The 16,802-nt window shown below is 49.1% G+C and overlaps 1 protein-coding gene across 2 annotated transcripts; it reads left to right on the top strand.

The window, feature by feature from the left end:
- The first annotated feature begins 9,688 nt into the window (after positions 1-9,688).
- Positions 9,689-13,441, top strand: TMEM250 (transmembrane protein 250). 2 transcript variants are annotated; one of them, XM_069873294.1, is made up of 3 exons: positions 9,689-9,785; positions 10,611-10,775; positions 12,857-13,441. In XM_069873294.1, exon 3 carries the CDS (start codon positions 12,990-12,992, stop codon positions 13,407-13,409), a length of 420 nt encoding a protein of 139 aa, XP_069729395.1. In that variant the 5' UTR covers positions 9,689-9,785; positions 10,611-10,775; positions 12,857-12,989; the 3' UTR covers positions 13,410-13,441. The 2 variants fall into 2 exon arrangements, with proteins under 2 accessions (XP_069729395.1, XP_069729396.1); XM_069873295.1 differs by lacking the exon at positions 10,611-10,775.
- Positions 13,442-16,802: the final 3,361 nt, after the last annotated feature.

The following is a 16,802-nucleotide window of genomic DNA, read 5'->3' on the forward strand; positions in this document are numbered from 1 at the left end:
CCCAAAGGCAAGAGGTGTCCAATGCCTCGTTGTGCTGCCGCTTGGCCTTGGTAAGTTCTTTGCTCCCACCTCTGCTCTCCACTTGCTGCCTTAAACTAAAGTGGGTGACTCAATGCTAGGAATCAGCTGCCACATTTTGCTCAGCCCAGGCTGTGTTGTGGTAGCAGAAAGGACTGGAACGGGGAAGAGCTCTGTGAATTGCCCCAGCACCCCTTTCCCAGCCAGCCAGCAGTGGATGCTCTAGAGAGATGCTTGGTGTTAAAGCCTTTCTGGCCAGGACACAGGGAATCAAACTGTAAAGTAAGAATAATAAAAAAAAAACAAACCCACCACACAATGATTGTCTGATCTATATTTATTTCATAACATCCAGAATTAATAGGATACAGGAGTTAAAGCAACCATGGCAACTGAATGCAGAAAGGGCTGTCCTTGTAAATAAATGAATTCATAAATAACTCACAAGTGCTGATATAAAAAGTCATGGGAATCTAATGCAATGCTAATGCAATTCAAGCCTTCCCTTTTTTACATGCAGCAGTATAATATTGGGTGCGCCTCGCTTTGCTCTGTGCTACAAGTGTCATTCTTAAGATAATAGAACTTGCTAATTGTACCAGGAACCAGGCTGTGATTGATGAGGGCTTTGAGTTTTTGTCTCCTCCATGTTCTTGCTAGCAAAACGGGGTAACGTGAAGTTACAAGGGTGATCTGCTGGCAATGAATTCGGGACAGTTAGGGAGAAAGAAGCACGATTCAACCTTCTGTGCTTTCTGTTCAGGGTGCTGCAGGGCTACCCGCCAGCTGGGTCCTTGAAAAGACCCTGACATCAATTGTGGCTGTGTGTGAAGATAGTTTTGTTTTATAAATGCTTTGTTCCTTTTCTCTTGATCACTTTTATCGTTGTTGATATGGAAGTCACTGCTGTTAGGATGCTGGAAAGTAATTTTCTCCTTTGTGCTACAGTCTAAGCATAACTGATGTCAAAAAGACTCCCAGAATGTTTAAGCACCAGAGGTTTCTCTCAAACTGTCAGTAAAGAGTTTTTCTAACTTGAGCCCAAACTCTTTCTCAGACACTGTGGGCAGCCAGTGCTGATTCCCCTGCGGGGAGCAAGAGGTGCTGGTGGATAAGAAGCTCAACGGGAACCGGCAATGTGCACCTGCAGCATCCTGGGCTGCATCCAAAGCAGTGGGACCAGCAGCGTGAGGGAGGGGATTCTGCCCCTCTGCTCTTCTCTTGTGAGACCTCACGTGCAGCCCTGACTTCAGTTCTGGAGTTCTCAGTACAGGGAGGACATGGGTCTGTTAGAGCGAGTCCAGGGGAGGCCACAGAGATGATCTGAGGGCTGGAGCACCTTCCGTACGAGGTCAGGCTGAGAGAGTTGGGTTTGCTTAGCCCAAAGAAGAGAAGAGTCTGGGGAGACCTTAGAGTGGCCTTCCTGTACTGAAAGGGGCTCCAGGAAAGCTGGGGAGGGGCTCTGTGCCAGGGAGTGCAAGGACAGGACAAGGGGAAGGGTTTTGAGCTGAAAGAGGGGAGATTGAGATGAGATCTTAGGTAGAAATGTTTTCCTGTGAGGATGGGGAGGCCCTGGCCCAGGCTGCCCAGAGCAGGGGTGGCTGCCTCATCCCTGGAGGGGTTCCAGGCCAGGTTGGATGGGGCTTGGAGCCCCTGATCCAGTGGGAGGTGTCCCTGCCCATGGCAGGGGTGGCACTGGATGGGCTTTGAGGTCCCTTCTACCCCAAAGTATTCTGTGATTCTATGATAGGGGCAGGATTCAGCTTAGCAAAAGGGACAACGGGTGGCAGTCTGCCCAGCACAAATGTTTCTTCCATCCCCCAGGAACCAGAGGAGGCCCAGGGGTGAGTCAGGAGTTCCCAGTGAGGGTCCTCGCTGTGTTCACCCCGCTCCCTTCCTTGCTCCATCAGGGGGGACGGGACAGGACAGGACAGGACAGGACACCCAGTGAGCCCCTCTTCTCTGCAGAGAGGCTTTGTGCAGCCTCGGGGAAGAGGCTGAGCCAAAGCTTGGGCTCTTTTGGAGTTGGTTTTCCCCAGTCCCTGCTCCCGCTGCTCCGATGTCGGCGCAGCAGCATCAGCAGCATCAGCCTCAGCATCCCTGGGGCAGGAGCACCGCCCGGCGGGATGCGGCTGCAGCGCAGCCCACACCGGGACACGGCGGGGGGACACGGCGGGGACAAGGCACCCCGCCTGCCCAGGGACCCAGGGACTCGGGGGAACAAGGTGCAGCGTCTGTACACGCACCAAGGGACACGGGGGGACACGGCGTGGAGCCCACCCGTGGACCAGGGACACGGGGGACAGGGCACGGGGACCACCCATGGACTGGGGACACAGGGGACACAGCACAGGGACCACCCACAGATCAGGGACATGGGGGACACAGCACAGGGACCACTCATGGACTGGGGACACAGCATAGGGGACACAGGAGACATGGCACAGGGATCACCCATGGACTGGGGACACAGGAGATGTGGTACAGGGACCACCCATGGACTGGGGACACTGGGGACATGGCACAGGAACCACCCATGGACTGGGAACACAGCCCAGGGACCACCCATGGACTGGGGACACAGGGGACACGGCACAGGGACGACCTATGAACCGGGGACACATGGGACACAGCGTAGGGGACATGGCACAGGGACCACCCATGGACTGGGGACACAGGGGACATGGCACAGGGACCACCCATGGCCTGGGGACACTGGGCACATGGCACAGGGACCACCCATGGATGGAGGACATGGCACAGGGACCACCCATGGGCTGGGGACACAGGGGACATGGCACAGGGACCACCCATGGACTGGGGTCACAGGGGACCACCTGTGGACAAGGGGATGTGAGGGACACGGTATGGGGAATATAAGGACTCCAGGGGACACAGGAGGACTTGGGGCTCATCCTCGCAGTGTGCTCCCCGAGATGGGAGGTGCTGCCTTTGAGGCTGCTGTTTGGGAGCTGCTCCCCTGCTTTTTGCAGCTGGTTTCAAAAAGCAATATTAACAAAAGAAAGAACTCTCAATTTACCATACAATGTTATGGATGGATATTTGCGCACCCTAACGAAGAGCAGGGGAGGATTTCTGGCCCAGGGAACCCTCTAGCACCAAAATTGCTGCCATTGCAGCTCATCCCCGTGCGTGGGGGCTCGGGCGCTGACTGATGCTCACGGCGATGCTTAAGAAATATGGGCAAACTCTGCTCACCATTGATCTCAGAAAAATGGATGCTGTCTCTAAATTTGACATTTAGCCAATGCCCAGAGTAGATGGCTTCATTGATTCACACCAGAGGGACAGGAGCGGGGGGAGCTCAGGGAAATACACCTTTGCAAAATGAAGGTTTCTCTCTACTCTCTCCTGTCACTCTCCATCTTCCCTGAACGCCAGCCCTTTCCTTACGTGCAGGTGTTGGGTAACTATGGTTTAAGCATCAGAAGAGAGGTGGAAGGAGAACCAGCTCATAAAACCTTGAGTCTGCCCGGATATCTTGATGTCATTTGTGGGTTTTTCCCCCCGCCATCTGTTTTTCTCCGGGGAATTGTTGGGAATGATGGAGTGCGATCTGTGTTTCCTCACTGCAGAGCTCAGTCTGAGCCCTCACGCATTGCCCAGCACAGGGCTCCCCAGGTGGTTATTGACATTTAGCTGGTGGTGGTTCTGCTCTGCTATTTACGTGCAGGGACTCGGCGTGTTCCAATTGCAACCCCCCTGACCCAAAGCCTTCCTGCTCCAAGTGCTGCTGTGGTTCTGAGCACCTTCCTGGGGTGTTAAAATACTTCTGCAAATAGAGATGAGGGCACTGGGAATGCTAGAGAGAACAGACATGTCCCTGCTCTGCGGCTGACCTGGGCTGCTGCTGCTGGAATGACCCTGGAAGGTCTCCTGAGGGGTTTATGCAAGGAGTTTGGGAGGACTCATCTGTTACTGCCATGACATGATTTGAGACAGAGTATTAATGAATGGAAAAACATGGAGATTCGCAGAGAAAAGGTGTTGCTTTTCTCCCAAATATCAGCCTCTGAGAAGTGCTTGAGAGAGCCAGAGGAGCTGTGTGGAGGTGTTTAAAAGACAGGTGGATGAGGTGCTGAGGGGCATGGTTTAGTGATTGATGGGAATGGTTGGACTCAATGATCCAGTGGGTCCTTTCCAACCTGGTGATTCTATGATTCTATGAGCTGGGAGCTGCCTGCCAAACCTCAGCTCCACGAGGCAGGTACGGATTGGGTCTGTTAATGCCTCACGCTTACATTATCCCTAGTCTACAAATGAACAGAAGGCAATAACGACGCTTCTCCATGAGAGTTTTCTGCATAATAGACAGTTTCTGACATCAGCCAGAGCAGGGCTCGCCAACATGATGCAGCAACAAGCTTTGGCAGGAGTCCTGTCCCTAGCAAAGTGGCCAATTCTATTTGCATTTGTTTTAGAGACAGTTTCTCCCCCGCCATATGTGTGCAGCTGGCTCCTGCTCCAGCCCCTGGAGGTCAGCAGGAATATTTCCATGATTCCAGCATATTTAAAATAACTGCCTTCCCGTTATACAGAGGTGGGGGAAGAGCTGGGATAGGGGGGCTCTTCCTTTCGCTGTGTTATCACAGCAGTTGATTGTCCCCACTACAGGATGATATATTTTTTAATACATATCCCCCTTCTGTGGGTTCACTGGGATCCCACCCACACTGGCAACGGGTTTTCTCTTTCTCCTGCTTCATGTGCTGAAGAAGGAGCAGCTTTTAGGGGCAGAGGGGAGGCAGGCTGCCCCCAGCCCCACTGAGCATCCCTGGGCTCACCTGCTTTTTGATGTAGGGAAGGTTCGTGGCAGCCCTGGGCAGGTTATTATGCCAGAAAGCATGCTGATGTGTCACAGATCCTGAATACATCAAACATTATGGTCTCACCATGCCTCACACGAATCATTGATTTCTTTAGAAGCTGCAGACTGGTCTAGTTTTATATTTCACGTCACCTGTAAAATATATATCTAATAAAGTATTACAGGAGCTGGGATTCCTGCAGGGACGCGGCAGCCTGCCCTCATTGTGCTCCACAACCCTGCCATCTGCCCTGGGATCTCCGCGTGTACCTGGCACTGCTGCTTTTCCAGCTTTGCAGCGTGTGTTTCAGTTGGGGGGGTGCATTTACAATGCTACCAAAACCCTAAATAATCCCAGAAGCTGAGGCTGTTGCTTTGCAGCCCCGCTGGCTTCCCAGGGAGGTGGGAGAGCCAGAGGCTCAGCGATGCTCAGGGGCTGCAGAACTGGGAATTAGTTCCACTTTCTGCTACACATATTTTTATTTGATTAGTCTAATATACTGCATTATTATTTACCACATGCAAATCTCTTCAAACTGATTACAGCTGACGTTTCAGCTAAGAGATGAGAGCTGGAAAGAAGTAATAAGGAAAAATTATTTCACAAGCTTTTGCACTTAAGATTTGCAGGGACGATCGATTACATTTAAAATTTAAGACCCAGACTTGACCCTAAATCTCTTTTAAGGAAAAGGAAAGACTTAATCCTTTAATTTGTTATATTTCAGCTCTACAGGCTGGCTCAGCAAAACCCCAGGGAGTTTGCACGAGATGCCATTGGTTTTGAATGGTGGTTTTGGATACGACTGGAAGGCAGCAGTGAATGCTAGTTTGAAAAATATCATGTTAACACATTTATTACCTTTAAGACCTTAAGAATTACGGCTATCTATATGGCTATAGAATTACTGGGGAAGCAGTTGTTTCTGGGTCACTGAAAGAAATTTGTCAGCTCTTTTCCTGGATTTACTTTTCAGCGCGCAGGTTTTTATTTACCGATTGCTACTGGTGACCAAATAGTGGTAGGTGCTATACATTTATAAAGCACAATCCCCGTTTCAGATAAAAGGGGTTGAAAATGGTCAGTTAGCCTCTGGAAAGAGTTTGCAGAGAGAGAGAATAAAAAAGACAGAGATAGAGGGGAGAGGAGTCTTGCAATGACAAGTTCACACCTACAGCAGCTACAGGACGTGGTTATTTTTTTGTAAAACGAGCGTAGAAAGGTTAAAGACCAAATAAACATCTCATTTTCAGAAGGCCAGGTACTTCATAGGGTCAAATACCTCACAGCCTCCTTCACATGAACCTGTAAATGAGATCCTCTCCAAAAAACCTTGCTTACGCTTGCAAAAAATGGGCTGTTTAGCTCTCCACAAGTAATAGTATTGAAAGCTTCTTCTGGACAGGGGTCAGACCCACCTCATTGTAAGTTCAGATCCATTCACAGTGCAAAAGGACTGAGCTAAAGGACATCTCAGTATTACAGAGCTCCAGCCTAAACGACTTAGGTGAGGCTGAAGCGTGAATCGGCGTCAGAAAGAGGGGCTGGGAGTTGCAGTTCCAAGCCTTGTGCTCAGAGAGCCCATTCCCCAAATCACTACAAACTGTGGAGGGAACGCCTGTCTAGGGTTGACTTCTTCACTCTGAGACTGAAATAAGCTTGACTCTATGACCTAACAGTGAATCACAAATCACCAGGTTGGCAGAGACCCACCGGATCATCGAGTCCAACCATTCCCATCAATCACTAACCCATGTCCCTCAGCATCTCGTCCACCCGTCCCTTAAACCCCTCCAGGGAAGGGGACTCAACCCCCTCCCTGGGCAGCCTCTGCCAGGGACCAATGACCCTTTCTGTGAAAACTTTTTTCCTCATGTCCAGCCTGAACCTCCCCTGGTGGAGCTTGAGGCCATTCCCTCTTGTCCTGTCCCCTGTCCCTTGGGAGAAGAGCCCAGCTCCCTCCTCTCCACAACCTCCTTTCAGGTAGTTGGAGAGAGCAATGAGGTCTCCCCTCAGCCTCCTCTTCTCCAGGCTAAACCCCCCCAGCTCTCTCAGCAGCTCCTCATAAGGCCTGTTCTCCAGCCCCTTCACCAGCTTTGTCGCTCTTCTCTGGTCATTCAGACAAGATCTATTCGTGACAGGCCTTTAAAGTCTTTACTGGAAAAAAAAAATCCCACCTAAAGTGGGAAAAAGACAGTGTTTCCATTGCAAAAATGATTGTGATGACTCAGCTGTTACTTCCCTGCCCTCATCCTAGGAAACGTTCCTCGCGTTCTCCTCCCAGCACACCACCTCAGCGGCCCCTTCATGTGCAGCACCACAGCAATTTATCATTACCCGGTCTCCAAATTATTCTAGTGTTGATTAAATTAGTAAATGCAATCACAATCTGAAGCAAGTTAATTGAGAGAATTTATTTGGCCCTGACAGTTTTATGCATGTTTGATTAAGTATTATAAGGTTTGTTTTTGATTTTGCATAATTTAACTTCAAATCCTGCACTGGAGGGGGGGGGGGGCATCAACCCTTAATGACCAAAATAAACTCTGTTAAGATGCATATATTCATGATTTATTTCTAAATGCAATATCCTCCAGATTTTTTTTTGTTCTGTTGCCAAAGTGACAAATACATTTAAAGCAATATTTTGAGCCATTCCGTTCACGCTATAAATCCTGTGAAACGCAGACAATTCATTAAAAGTTTTGAAAGAAGTACAAGTTAGCATTTATATTGCAACAAGTGACATATAAATGTGTATGTTTGTCTCCGAAGTGCGCCATAAAATATATCCGCGCTAGCCGGCCGCTGTGACGAGGACTAATGGCCCCCTCTCCGGGTTGATGATAAGTTTCATCACAAATCTTCGAGGCTGTCAACACAAAACTGTTCAATCAACAGGAATATGAGTTGTGTCTTTAGTAAAATTAGCACAAGGAAGAAATACAGCCCCGAGTGCTGGGGGGGCGGGTTCCCTTCTCCTTCAGGATCCTACCTCTTTGAATGTCAAAGCCTCAATCCACGCCTGACCCGAGGACAGGTTATTTTGTATGAAGATGGACACTCATTTCAGCAGCAACGGGGTCAGAATATTGCAGGTAGAAAACTGAATGGGACCGTCGTGCTTTTTTTTACCATCCTGACCTAAGAAATTGAACAGGTTGGTCTCGGCACCGATGCTGGCACACGTGTGTTTAGCTTGTGGGGCTGTTCTGTGGAGCTGCCTGTGTTTTTTGGAGGCGAGGAAAAAGCTTTGCTACCCCGCAGGGTTCCTGCAGGATGCCAGGAGCCCCAGCTTTGCAGCACTTGCATTCACCAGCATCCCTGTAACACTGGAAAGCCAAAGTACCTTCATAACCTTATTACTTGGGCTGAAACCCTGTCTCTGGGCTGTCCCTCCAGGCCCCCAACAGAGGGAAATAAATGGAACGTGGCTCTGCTGCTCATCTTAATCACCAAACAGATGTTTCCCAGATTCATGCTGGCAGGAAAATGTATCAGCTTCACACCTGCCCTCCTCCTGCCTCCTAGAAGGTGTGCAGGACACACCAGAATGGCAATTTGGAGGAGCACACCTCCTCTACGTCCTACGCCTCGGGGCCCTGGTTGTGTTTGCAGAATAAAACTGCTCCGCAGGGCAGTCCCTGCTGCAGGTGGGCAGGGAGGAACCAAACTGGAATGTGCGTCAGCCAGGCAGTTGGGACACTGGGAGGGATTTGGCCCCGTGCCTCAATGGCCTGTTGAGGTCACAGGACTGGCAGATGGCAGGAGTTATTATTATTTAATGTTTTTCCACTGTGGTAGTGCCTAGATGGCATGATGGGCAGGAAGCCAATGACAAGTTCTGTATTCTTTCCATTATGAAAAGTAATTCCTAATTAAATCTAAGGGAAAACAGCAGGGAGGGAGTTTCTTTTATTTGTTTTTATGTATCGCTTTTTAATTTTCCTTCACCTGGTTTGTTTTTCAGAAATTTAGTTGATCTCTCTGTCCTCCCCAGAAGTCTGGGTGTCTTCGTTTGCTGTGGGAGAAGCACAGTCCCTGCTGGGAGCAAAGGCAGGAGCGCCGTGGGCTCCCCTGGCACATGGGCTTCCGAAGAGGAGGCTGAGGGGAGACCTCATTGCTCTCTCCAGCTCCCAGAAAGGAGGTTGTAGCCAGGTGGGGCTCTCCGCCTAGGTAATAAGGGACAGGATGAGAGGGAATGGCCTCAAGTTACGCCAGCGGAGGTTTAGGTTCAATACTGGGGGAGAAGTCTTTACTAACAGGATGGTGAAGCCCTAGCAGAGGCTGCCCAGGGCAGTGGTGGAGTCTCCATCCCTGGAGGGGTTCAAAAATGCGTGTGGTTGTAGCACTTGGGGACCTGGTTTAGCACGCACGGTGGGGTTTGTGCTGGTGCCTGGACTGGAGGAGCTTGGAGGTCTTTTCCAATTTCAATGATTTTAATGATTGTGTGTCTCGCTCCAGCCGAGGCCACGGGGCAGCTGGAAGCTGTATATTTGAAGGAGGGAAGGAAGAGGAAAGGAGAGGGGAGAAGGAGGGAGGGACGAAGGGAGGGGAGAAGGGGAAGGAGGGAAGGAGGGAAGGAGAAGGAGAAGGAGAAGGAGAAGGAGAAGGAGAAGGAGAAGGAGAAGGAGAAGGAGAAGGAGAAGGAGAAGGAGAAGGAGAAGGAGAAGGAGAAGGAGAAGGAGAAGGAGAAGGAGAAGGAGGGCGGGAGGAGTCCCCTGGCAGCCCCGCAGACTCCATGGCGCCCTACGCCCTCCCACTTCCGGGGGGCGGGAGGGGGCGCGGTGCGATGACGTCACCACGGCACGCCGTACGTCACCACCCGGAAGCGGCGTGGCCCCTTCGCGCATGCGCATCGCGGCGCCCGCCCCTAGGCCCGGGCCCGCCATCAGCCCCGGCCCGGGGCGCCTGGCCGGGGCCGCCATGGGCAGCGCGGTGAGTGCGGGGACCGGTGTCCTGGAGAGGGGGGAGCGAGGGGGGCCCGGTGTGCTTGGAGAAGGGGAGTGAGGGGGGCCCGGTGTCCCTGGAGGGGGGAAGGAGGGGGGCCCGGTGTCCCTGGAGGGGGGAACGAGGGAGGCCCGGTGTCCCTGGAGGGGGGAACGAGGCGGGCCCGGTCTCCCCGAGAGGGGGGGAGCCCCGACCGGGCTCGGTGGCCCCGAGGGTGGGGAGCCGCCCCGGACCCGCTTCCCCCGAGGGGGAGGGAGCCGCCCCGGACCCGCTTCCCCCGAGGGGAGGGAGCCCCCGTGGCCCCGAGGGGAGGGAGCCCCAAAACTCGAGCTTGAGGAATGGGTGTCCAGAGGTTTGTGGGCATCGTGTGCCAACGTGCAGGGTTGGGTGCCCGCTTTTCCCCGTTCTGTTTGGGAAACGCTGGCTGTGTGTGCTGTCTGCGTCGTGTTTTGTATGCCCTGGGTGCACGGTGCTCTTGCCAGCTCTCTCTGCTAGGAGAGGGAGCTGGCAAGAATCATCGAACCATAGAATAATTTGGGTTGGAAGGGACTTAAAGATTGTCTAGTTCTAACCCCCAAGAAGTCGTGGCGATTTTCTCTTTCCTATATCTCTGTGTGTGACATCAATTAAAAGCTGGCTGAGTCCCTCCAGCACGTACCGGTGAGCTGCAAAACGCGTGTTATTGAATGTGTGATGCTTTTTAGAATCTTTATGAGATTGAAAATTCATGCTTGGGGAGGGGCCTTGTAGTTCTGCCCTTTTTAATGCACAAAACGAGCGAATTGAAACTTTCTCTCTCGTTTTCTTTTTTAGATCAACTCACATGTAGAGTGTTGTGAGTCTCTGAAGTACCTTAGTGGGTTCTTGCTTTCTTCTTAGAAGTCCAGGTGCCACGGGGAAGCATTACGAGAATTCAGTGGCATCCAGGAGCGGCAGTGGATTCCCAACCTTCTGCTGGGTGGCAGCACCGTTAAAAATGTAATATTTTAGGAAGTTTATTTGATTCTCACAATGTCCCTATGCTCGTGGCTGTTCCAGTGTTGATCTTTGGGTTTATGTACAGAGAGGGAACCTACTAAAGGCTGTTTACGTGGCGGGCACTGAAATGGGAACAAGCTGCTGCTGCTCATGAAGAGTGAGGCTCTGCAGCTGGGCCGTTTGAGCTGTTGGATTCACTTATTGAAGGTTTTATCAGAATGAAAACTGCGCTTCTAAACCAGGGCTCAGATGTGAAGGCAGCGTGTTGAGGTTGTGCAGGTGGGGTTTGTGCTCCGCCACCATGGCCTTGCCGAGTGCTCCAACACCATGCGCTGGTTTCCCTGGGGCTGCGTGGGAACTCGGGTTAAGAAGCTTTGTAACAGTTTGCTTTTGCAAGAACTAATTTTTGTGTCCTGGTGAAGAAGGTTGTAAGGAGAGGTTGCATCGTCAGAATCTGAATGCTGGATCCAGAGCGTGGGGATTTTAGTGTTTCTTGCTAGTTTAGTCCTCCGAAAATATCTCTGGAAACAAACACTGAAAGGCAGAATCGCAGTGTGTTTTGTTGCATGCTCCAGGCACAGAACTATGTTGGGTTTAAGTGGTGTTGGTTTAGTATCTGACCAATTTATAAGTCTTATAAAAGACATTCTTGTAATGCACTTCTGGGTTCCTTTCTAGAGAGAGAAAACTATAGCAAAGAGGCACCTAGAATGATGAGTGTCTGCCATAACTGAGAACAGACCTTCATTTCCTAAGTTCCTTAATCATAAGTTAACTTATGCTCCTTTTTATTAGTCCTTGATTTCTGTAGAGCCAATAGATTGCCTGCAAATTTCTGGTGAATTAATCATGAAAAGGGTTAGAACCTGAGGCCAAGCAGAAGGGATCAGAACTGCAGTTTCCATTTATGTGTGATTTGAGGCAGGAAACAGTAAAGGCATTTACCCAGAGATGCATGTTGTATTAGAGAAAGGATTTTTTTAATATAAAAAGTACAGTTTCCTGCAGCCTTATAATTTATTCTGTGGTTAATTGTGTTGGTAACAATGTAAAAAAATCCTTGAAGTAACATTAAAATAGTTTAAAAGTTAAGAGTAATAGGATTTCTGGCTCAACAAAGGAAAGATCAGCCCAGATCCGAATGCCTGGATCTGAACGCCTGGGTGTGCGAGGAGGCTGGGGAAGTCCCTGTTGTTTTCTAGCGTTATCTGATGAGTACATTGTCATCTCATAATTCCCGGAATTTGGCACATCTTAAGCCTGGGGTGAAGCAGAGAGCAACTAGCAGGCAGCTGCTCATCACTCAGAGCACAACAGTGGGTGTGTGGAAGGATGTTAAGATTATAAATTGTAAACACTGCAGAAGATCAAGATATTTCACTTATCTCTGTGGGTCCCAGAGGGAGAAGTAAAACAGTAGATGCCTTTGCAAGGCTGCAGTGACGGTGAGACCACAAGCCCCCTCTGAGCAAGGGGGCCCGTCTGCATCCTGTAGAGTGTGAAAAACACCATTGCCTCATTGTTCTTGCAAGACCGTCCATTATGTACGGTTTGTTTATTTTGTGAAGGTTTGAAATGAGCAGAAATCTAGAAGGACCGCTGTGTGTGGGCTGAAAAATTCAATTGCAAAAGTACTAGGAGAACTTTTTTTCTTCTGTTTAAAAGACGCGTGATCCAATGCAAACACAATATATTAATAGTACTGCTTGCATGGGTGAACTGGTGCAGGACGACTGTTTGACTAAGAACGAGTTGTGAATTAGCCAGGAGAATTCCAGAGCAAGGCTCTTCTCTTTCCTGTATTGACACCGTAAAGCTCTGACAGGTTAGGACTAGTGCTGACATTGCGTGCTACTAGGGAGCTGTTTGGGATCTCACTTGGTGATGATGGAAAATAGGGTTGTATTTCTGTACGTCTGCTTGGTAAATGGTAAGCAAAGGAGCAAAGCAAAGTCATTTTATGTGAAGAAGTTGAGTTTTGCAAAGCAGTTGTAAGTAAGCACGCAAGAGAGTATCCGCTGCACTGCCTTTCCTCCCGCTGAGGCTGCTTAAATGTGTTTTCCTTCTCTGCCTTCCCGCAGGTCTCTTCCTTCCTGGAAATTCAGCAAAGAGTTAGCGTTCGCAGGCTGTTGGATCTCTTTCATGTTACTGGATAATGTTTGCTATGTGCCCTGTAAATCCTGCCCTGGGACTCTGTGACCGGTGGGGTGCCTGATGCCTGTAATCCCCATTCCCCGCCGGGTCCGTTCGTTCCACGGCCCCCACACGACCTGCCTGCATTCGGCCTGTGGCCCGGTGAGGACCACTCACTTGGTGCGCACCAAGTACAACAATTTCGACATCTATCTCAAATCCCGATGGATGTATGGATTCATCCGTTTCCTGCTGTACTTCAGCTGCAGCCTATTTACCTCCATCCTCTGGGTGGCACTCTCTATCTTGTTTTGCCTTCAGTACCTTGGCATCCGAATCTTTCTGCGTTTCCAGTACAAACTCTCCATCATCCTCCTCTTACTGGGGCGAAGGCGGGTAGACTTCAGCCTCATGAATGAACTGCTCATCTATGGAATTCATGTGACCATGCTGCTAGTGGGGGGACTGGGATGGTGCTTCATGGTATTTGTCGATATGTAAATAAAACAAGCGCATGTGGGCTGAGAAGATGACTTTTCTTCTACCCCAAAATGTGTCAATATCTTCTTTTCTTTTTTATATAAATTAATTTATTTATCAGTGATACTTTTTATTGATAAATCAATGTACTTGTCTCTGGAATTTGTATTTTGTTTTCAGGATTGAGGTGCCATTTTATCAAAGTGCAACACTTGATTGGGTGGTTTTTTTCTTTGCACAGTGCAAGTTAACATTTCTTCTGGTCCATAGGAGCCTACCTTGCTGCTGTTGCTGTATTTCTGTGGGCCTAAAAAAGGCAGTGGTTTATCTGGAGTACAGGCGCCAGGTATCTCTGCACCCCACACTCTTAATCCATCATCACCCTTTTTCTAAAAGTGGTTCTTAATGTCTCAGCCATGTAATGTTTACCCTACTTGACCAATGTTATCCTTTCTCTGTCATTTGCATTATGCATAACCCGTACTAATAATATGGAGCCAAATTCAATAGAGTTTAGGGGTTTTTTTCTCTGTTTTGTTTTTAGGTTTGTGCAAGACACTTCTGACTTACTCTACTGTTGTGTTCACTTTAATGTAATTCTATAGCTCTGAGTGGCTTTGTCCTTTTCAGGCAGATACTGATGAGTAATTGAGTCTCCCCCTGATAGAACAAATCCACGGGAGTGATGGGGAGCAGAGTTTGGTATCACGTGCTCTTGAAAATCCCAGTCACGGCAAATACATTATCATTTTGCAGTGATCAAGGGGGACCTACTGCAACGAGCCCTAGTGTTTAGATCTCGGCATTTGGTTCTACTTTTCCCTGAATTGATTAGTTCCAGTTTTCACACGGAAGTAATTTTGCCTTATGGAGTATGGCAGACGGAGGCTGTCTCACCTAGGAGAGGCTGAAAGCAGAGCGCAGTCTGAAGTGGCGATAATTGTCTGTGATTATAGAAAACGTTCTTTCATATCTGTGCGGCAGTGTAAGTGGGGTCACTGCAGAGCTTCACCAGCAGCTTGAGAGGAGAGCTGAGCATTGAGCTCCGTGGTCTGAGATCTCAGACTGTTCCTCTGCAGTCAGTCAAGGAAGCCTTTATTTATGGAGAGGCTGGCCTAAAGTTTATTTTTACTCTGCTTTTGTTTGTTTGTTTTTCCTTATAATGAAATATTGCTCTTTTTCCGGTATTACTTAAACAACTGTTTAAAAACATGTTGGTAAATGTTATAGAAACCCTTTCCCCTGCCCCGTGAAATGAAGTGGATCATAATGGAATAAGCAAGACTGGAAATATGTGATTGTTCTTTTGTGATCTCCTTGGTCTGAGATGTGAATGTGGTTGAGAACAAAGCCACTTTGCACCCAGGGAAGGATACATCAAATTTCAGCTTGTGACTATTGCAGTCTTTAGCTGCCATACTTTGATCTGTAGGCTTATGTTTGCAAAATAGGGAACCTTCTTTCTGAAGCCCAAAGCTAAAGCAAACCCAGAAATGATCTCATTATCAAGTGTTACAAATAATGCAGACTGAACATGCAGAGCTGAATAAATAATGGGCCGTGGTGGTGTGAACTTTAGATTAGCCCTGCGAGAGCCAAAGGCTGTTTCTGCAGTAAAGATGTAGTGTCAGCATATGTCACAAACCCGCGTCTGGAAGTTTCCTCCTAACTGTAAAGCTCCACAGAGCTTTGTTCTGGGATTGCTCTCCAGACTGCATGTCCTCAGTGTCCTGTAGGTCTGAGCTGCAGCTTGCTCTGTGGGTGGAGGGAATTCCCAGTAATTCCCAGCCCAGTGTTTTCTTCCCCAGTACAGCTGGCAGCCTGGGGCATTGCAGCTCTGGTGTGCGGGCTGCGGGACTCCCAGGGTGGCTGTGCTCAGGCATTTATGTAGGAAGCATTACAGCTGGCCAGCAAACAGCCCTGGTGGGAGCTGAGACACCAACAGGACCCCAGCAGGTACAGCCGAGAGCAGCTTTCTCTCGTCCTTTGCAGGCGGCGCAGTGTGGAGGCCAGATGGAGGTTGGAGGGTAGGACCTTGTTTCACCTCAGAGTGGCTGTATTTCAGCCTTCCTTACTCTTTAAAACTCATCATTATGATTTGTGGTACACGTGGGTGCTGCTCTGCTCCCCACCCGTGCCTTCTTCAGCTGGTGGGTGCTCTGTGATGGATGCTATCGGCTGCTTGGCCAAACCTGTAGGAGTTTGGTTCAGGTTCTGAAGGAAATAACAGTCGTGGCTGTGACTGGGTCCCAAGCTTCTCCAGTTCCACCCTGTTCTTTGAAAACCCACACAAGAACAGGGTGATACAGTGAGCTTTGATGTATCTGAGCTTGGAAACCGGAACACCGCTCATGCGATTGACACATGAATAACAGGTGGCTCTTCCAAGAGTGATTTGGTCAGGGAACAAAAGAGGTTGTGGGTACAGGGAGTCTCATACTTACCTTTTCCATCACATGTAATTTGACTACGACCACTTTATTCCATAAATATAACAGCCTGAGTGTGCTTTTTTTGAGCTCTCCCTGCTGAGCAGCTGGCTGCGTGGCGGTGATCTCCCCCTGAGCTGGGATTCCTCTCAGGGTTACTCCGTGAGGCTGAGAGACCCCTTAGCAAATGCAGATCTTTGGGAAGTGACCAATGCTCTTCATAACCTTGTGTCACAGGGCGTTAAGATCTTGTATTGGTACCTTTGGATCGTTACTATATCCTCTGTGCAGTAAGTAATAGATTGAACCCTGCCATCGGACTTTGTTAAGCCTTGCTTTTACAACATCTTGCTTCAATAAAAGCACTTTTGCTGCTCCCTTTGGCAGTGGTTCTTTAAGCAGTCCAAGTCTGCTCTGCGACGCTCCTGCAGCAGCAGTTGAACGAACAAGGACTTCTGAGTTGCAGTTCATTGCTTTACTGCACGGACTTCCATCAGCCTTCCTCATCCAGATTCAGTGGTGCATACTGAGCAAAAAGTACATGTCCTTATGAAATCACAATATAGCAATGTTTGCCAAATGCCCAGACGTTCCTCGAGAGAGAGCTTGGGGCTAAGTTGCTTCGAAGACAGTGGGAAGTGATTTTCCTGTCTTTTACATGGGTACCTGCTGTCTGAATGCCCTAAATCTTTTGTAATTGCACACAAAGGTAGAAAACCCCGAGGTTAAATGATTGAGGAGACCTCAAAGATGCTATGAAGGCTCCAAAATGCACCAGCTCTTCTCTTCTTACTACATAGATGGCTGTAACTGTATCATCGTTTGGAATTTTCATTGCAGCATTCCTTCGTGCCCATTCCATCCTGAACACTGAGAGCAGCTGGTTTGTTTCCTCTGTTTTTTTTCTTTCCTTTCCATGTTTGGGCTTGGAATTATACTTAGGTTAAAAATGGCCTCAAGAGTAATTAGGAAAAATACTAGAAAT

This window comes from Phaenicophaeus curvirostris, chromosome 20 (genome assembly GCF_032191515.1).
Source record: "Phaenicophaeus curvirostris isolate KB17595 chromosome 20, BPBGC_Pcur_1.0, whole genome shotgun sequence".
NCBI lineage: Eukaryota > Metazoa > Chordata > Aves > Cuculiformes > Cuculidae > Phaenicophaeus > Phaenicophaeus curvirostris.